Genomic DNA, 598 nt, shown 5'->3' with positions numbered 1-598 from the left:
GAGAGGGGAGAGGAGAGAGAGAGAGAGGGAGAGAGAGAGGAGAAGGAGAGGAGAGAGAGAGAGAGAGAGAGGAGAGGAGAGAGACAGGAGAGAGAAGAGAGAGAGAGAGAGAGGAGAGAGGGGGGGTAGAGAGAGAGAGAGAGGGAGGGAGGGAGAGAGAGAGAGAGAGAGAGAGAGAGAGAGAGAACAAACAGAAAGCTGGCTGGCGCTGGATGGTGGGGAATTCAGAGAAATGTCTGTTGATCTTGGTTGGCCACTTCAGTCCTCTCACCACCCTCCCCTCTTCTCCCCCTCGTCCCTCCAGTCCCCCCGCCCCATACCACAACAAGAAAGTATACTCTATTGAAAATTAACAAGCTCATACTTCTACGATACACACACAATCTCTCCCAGGGTCTTCTCCCACACACATGGAAACACACACACACACACACAGACACACAGACACACACACACGCGTCCAGACTTTCCCTCTCTACGTGTCACAAACAGTATTCTCCATGATTATCGACTATTTCGCGTCATCAGGGCCACGGTTTGTTTTTATTACGATTATTATCCATATGTTTGTCTGGTACGAGACTGTTTGTTTTTTTAA

At 49.5% G+C, this 598-nt stretch overlaps 1 protein-coding gene across 1 annotated transcript in view; it reads right to left on the bottom strand.

Annotated features, from left to right (window-relative positions):
• Window positions 1-318, bottom strand: part of LOC109876792 (hairy/enhancer-of-split related with YRPW motif-like protein) — a 10076-nt gene extending 9758 nt beyond the window's left edge. Inside the window, exon 1 of the mRNA XM_031794934.1 lies at window positions 272-318. Coding sequence (XP_031650794.1) covers window positions 272-318 — 47 coding nt within the window. The remainder of the gene's footprint in view (window positions 1-271) is intronic.
• Between the last annotated feature and the right edge of the window lie 280 nt (window positions 319-598).

Source organism: Oncorhynchus kisutch, linkage group LG17 (genome assembly GCF_002021735.2).
Source record: "Oncorhynchus kisutch isolate 150728-3 linkage group LG17, Okis_V2, whole genome shotgun sequence".
NCBI classification, from domain to species: domain Eukaryota; kingdom Metazoa; phylum Chordata; class Actinopteri; order Salmoniformes; family Salmonidae; genus Oncorhynchus; species Oncorhynchus kisutch.
The sequence above is the reverse complement of the archived record's forward strand: the minus strand, read 5'-3'. Positions and strand labels throughout refer to the sequence as shown.